Source organism: Notolabrus celidotus, chromosome 22 (genome assembly GCF_009762535.1).
Source record: "Notolabrus celidotus isolate fNotCel1 chromosome 22, fNotCel1.pri, whole genome shotgun sequence".
Lineage (NCBI taxonomy): Eukaryota > Metazoa > Chordata > Actinopteri > Labriformes > Labridae > Notolabrus > Notolabrus celidotus.
Genome location: NC_048293.1, coordinates 8,506,035 through 8,509,994, shown reverse-complemented (window position 1 = coordinate 8,509,994; position 3,960 = coordinate 8,506,035). Strand labels below are relative to the sequence as shown.

The 3,960-nt window shown below is 38.1% G+C and overlaps 1 protein-coding gene across 3 annotated transcripts; it reads right to left on the bottom strand.

Moving 5' to 3' along the window:
- Window positions 1-680: 680 nt before the first annotated feature.
- On the bottom strand, window positions 681-2,821 carry LOC117806163. 3 transcript variants are annotated; one of them, XM_034674904.1, is made up of 5 exons: window positions 2,687-2,821; window positions 2,313-2,368; window positions 2,102-2,173; window positions 1,626-1,718; window positions 681-1,522 (listed from the first exon to the last, which is right to left on the bottom strand). In XM_034674904.1, exons 2-5 carry the CDS (start codon window positions 2,337-2,339, stop codon window positions 902-904), a joined length of 813 nt encoding a protein of 270 aa, XP_034530795.1. In that variant the 5' UTR covers window positions 2,340-2,368; window positions 2,687-2,821; the 3' UTR covers window positions 681-901. The 3 variants fall into 3 exon arrangements, with proteins under 3 accessions (XP_034530795.1, XP_034530794.1, XP_034530797.1); XM_034674903.1 differs by having other exon boundaries at window positions 2,594-2,809; XM_034674906.1 differs by lacking the exon at window positions 2,687-2,821 and adding an exon at window positions 2,515-2,539.
- Window positions 2,822-3,960: the final 1,139 nt, after the last annotated feature.

Genomic DNA, 3,960 nt, shown 5'->3' with positions numbered 1-3,960 from the left:
GGATGCCCTTTGTGTACTCATTTTTTAGCCTTGATGGTGTCTAGGTAATTTCTTAAATTCCATTGCCATGTAGTCAGGACTTCTTAATACAAATCTCAAGGTTGATTAAAAATGGATTGAATCTACGAAACAGGAAGATAAAACTGAAATTTAACACAAATAAATAAATATGGCTGGCTCATGTATCAGTAGACTGACAACCTGTTTTGGTTTGACCTGAAATACTTAACACTCCTGGTTTCTCAATGTCTTTCTGACAAGATAGTGAGGGTTTGTTAAAATATGTAAATAGTTAAAATTCCTGTGTATCACTGCCACCTGCTGATCTGTATGAATAAAGTATGACTTGGCTTACAGTATGAGTACAACACTGGAGGAAGAGGTGAAATTTGATACATTTCAAGCTGTTACTCTACTTATATGCACACAGATAGAAACAGCTTTGATTCTTGCCTGTTGCAAACATTTGAAACCCACAACCAGCTTACTGTATTTAGTTTTAAGATTAGGCTGCATTTATATAATGTCCTAAAAACTGTATCAGTTACACACTTCCTCTCTGTAACTTGAACATGCATTTCCCAGACAGAATCCCCACCCATCCAAATTCGGTTTAACAATCAGGATTGATTTGGACTTTCCCATCCCATACACTAGTGGACATATACAGAAATAAATCATTAATTTTCTTCAATAAAGATTTTTTTATTATATTTGTAAACAGGAAAATGGGCAAACAGTAGGTTTTTCTTTGGCTGTTAGACCCAGGTTGCTTCATTAGTTTCTCCAAACATTTGAAAAGGTGCATTTTAAGTAACTGTAGAATTAAATTCTACATTGATATAAAGGCATTATTGCTTAAAGTAGTAAAGTATCTCAGAGTGTTATTGGTTATTTGGTTCTAACATGGTTCAGATGCAGAGTCCTCCATGTTGTAAACGCATTGCTTCTTTCTTTGCCCCAGCTCCACCACCTCACCTCCAGGGAATCCCAGCTTTCTCTTGTTCAATGATTGGAGGTTGCAGGGGCTTGGAGATCTTTCTGAGGAGCTCTCAGGGATATGGGATGAAATCATGCCCACTGGTGTTACAGGTCCAAGTGTTTGAGGCGTGCAGGGTCTTGTAGTGTGTAAACTTGAATCATACAATTGACAACAAAGCCCTATATCCATAGCTTGGTTGTGCATTAATGAATCACTGGATAGTGGATCTTTGAGATCTCTGCATTCATCCCCATCTATGTCAAGCTCACAAAACCACAGCTCTGAGTCACTCCCACATTTCATCGGGACATCCAAAAGATGTTGCGGCTCGGTCAGAGGATTTCTCATTCTTGTCTTCACTACTTCTCTGAGGGCAGAAGAGGCAGGGTGGTGAAGGATGAACCTCTTGCTCCTGCACAAAAAGCGACTTCCACTACCTCCTCCACCTCGTCCCTGCTGTCTTGTTCGCCTGCCAGAGACACCCCCATTGGCGTTTGACTCGTCAGAATCTTCAGAGCTCCCATCGTATGGATCCAAAAACTATGACCATAAGCACAGATGTTTTCATTCATGAAAACACAGCACAGCACTGCAGGGTACTTATGTAGCAAAAATGATTGAGAAAAAAAAAAAGAGTGCTTACCAAAGAATAGCAGCCATGCTTTAATGCAGGCTTGTGGGTTAATGGCAGTGTTCTCCGAGAAGCCTGACTCTCCGGTGCACTGCTTGCACATCCCTGCCCAGTGAAGGGTCCAATTATAAGTACACAAGTAAGACAGCAATTCATTTTAACTAAAAGGTTTAACCAGTGCTGGAGCTCATCAAAGTGTGCACCAGCAAACAATGTCACCCACACCAGAACAGACAAGACTGTGGTTGCAGGAAGTTGTGCAGTATTCATGGATGGTACCAAATTAATGGGCACAATGAGTTCATTGCTGGAAAAGAAACTCAATTTTAAATGTATGTATACCTAATGTCTACGTCACTTGTGCTTGGTGTGTGTGTGTGTGTGTGTGTGTGTGTGTGTGTGTGTGTGTGTGTGTGTGTGTGTGTGTGTGTGTGTGTGTGTGTGTGTGTGTGTGTGTGTAGAGGTCACATTCAGAAGAAAAGCAATACCATAGTGCTGGTGTCTGACCATCTTGGACTGATCTCGGATTCAGAATCAGTGCTGGACTCCATTTTACACATCTACTGACAGAAAACAGGGGATACTCTAGTCTTCATATAATGCAAAGCAGGTAAATGGAAGGAATTTAATTGTTTTAATCTGATAGAGAGCTAAGTGAACTCCCCCCAATATCTTGACCACGTGACCCATTAATCTCACCATGCATTTGAAAGCAAGCTGGTCCATGTTGTTCGGTGCATGTCTCTTCCTTAGCTCTGATTTAAGAAACATGATTACATAAATAGATAAAGAATAATTTAATTAATACAAATAAAAAACACAAACAGTAAAAGTGCCACTTCAAATCTAAAAAGGCAGCAATACAATGGTAGCATGCTCAAGAAAAATATCAAATCAGTACCTTTCCGTCCATTTTACAAAGTATAGCATTAGAAGGGTCATCTTTAAAAAGTGTCAAATCTGAAATGCAAATTGAGTACCTGGGTGTGTGAGTTGTCGTCTTCCTCTATTGTCCATAATATTTAGTGCGTAGCGTCATTACCTTTTTCCCCTCGATACATTGTAATACTTACAAAATGTCGTTGTCGCGTTGGAAAGTAGATGGTGGATTAATTAATCAGGAGAGCACCAGGTGCTCCTGATATCAGGCAGCCATGTGCTGACGCATGTGACACTCTACTAAACACACTACGCAGCATCTTTGAGAGTTCAGAAACCAGATACCTTCATGGTTTTTACAAAATAATACGTCCGGTAAAGTGTTTTTTTTTTTTTTTCAAAATAAAACCCATTGTCACCTGGCCAATTCTGCACAACAGCCTAGAATGTCAATCTGAGACTCTTACACGCTTTACTTTTCTAAAATGTATATTTAGGAATGCGTTGCTTAAGTGTTTCAAACCAATGCAGACTATAGGGATGCTGAAAATATTTTTTTTTTTTTTTTTTTTAATAAATATATTTATTTGATTTTTTTTTAACAAACAAAACATATACACTTGGCTCACATATATATATATAAATCACGGTTAGCATTCAGGTTAAGTTAATACAGGCGTCAGGCACAGGATTCACAATGTACAGGTTCAGGTTACTTTATTTGTACCCGTAGGTAAACTTGTTTGCAGCCAGTGAGATGTTAGGTCGATACAAAATTACAAGATAGACTTCAGACAGAACAATCTACTTAATGTGCAAAACATACAAAAAATATCCTAATGTATAATGTACATTGCAGAGGTGCAAAGATAGAGGGGAAAATAATTAAAAATAATAATAATAATAATAGTGATGATGTTAAAAGTTGTGTCTATAGCACAAAGCCTCTTGTAAGTATAGTGGAGACATTTAGCCCAATATATACCAGGAAGGGTTCCCATGTTCTACGGAAACCATCGTCTCTGGAATGTAGTTTACATGTTAGGTAGTCCAGTGGGACATATTCAAGTATAACTCTCTGCCATTGTACCTTGGAAGGGACCCTGTCTGTAAACTAGTTTAAAAGAATACACTTTCTGGCACAGAAAGTTAACATCTTATAAAGTGTCCTCTTATATTTATCAGTAACAGTAACATTAGGTTTACCTAGAAGTAATGACAATGGTCCACCTTCGGTATCAATATGTATGATCTTGTTAATTTCTTGTTCTATGAACAGCCTAGAATGTCAATCTGAGACTCTTACACGCTTTACTTTTCTTAAATGTATATTTAGGAATGCGTTATTGAAGTGTTTCAAACCAATGCAGACTAATAAGGATGCTGAAAATAACTTTTAAGTATACATGAATATAACCAAAGTTGGGTAACATCTTACAAAACTGGATTTACTAGGCAAACGGGATTC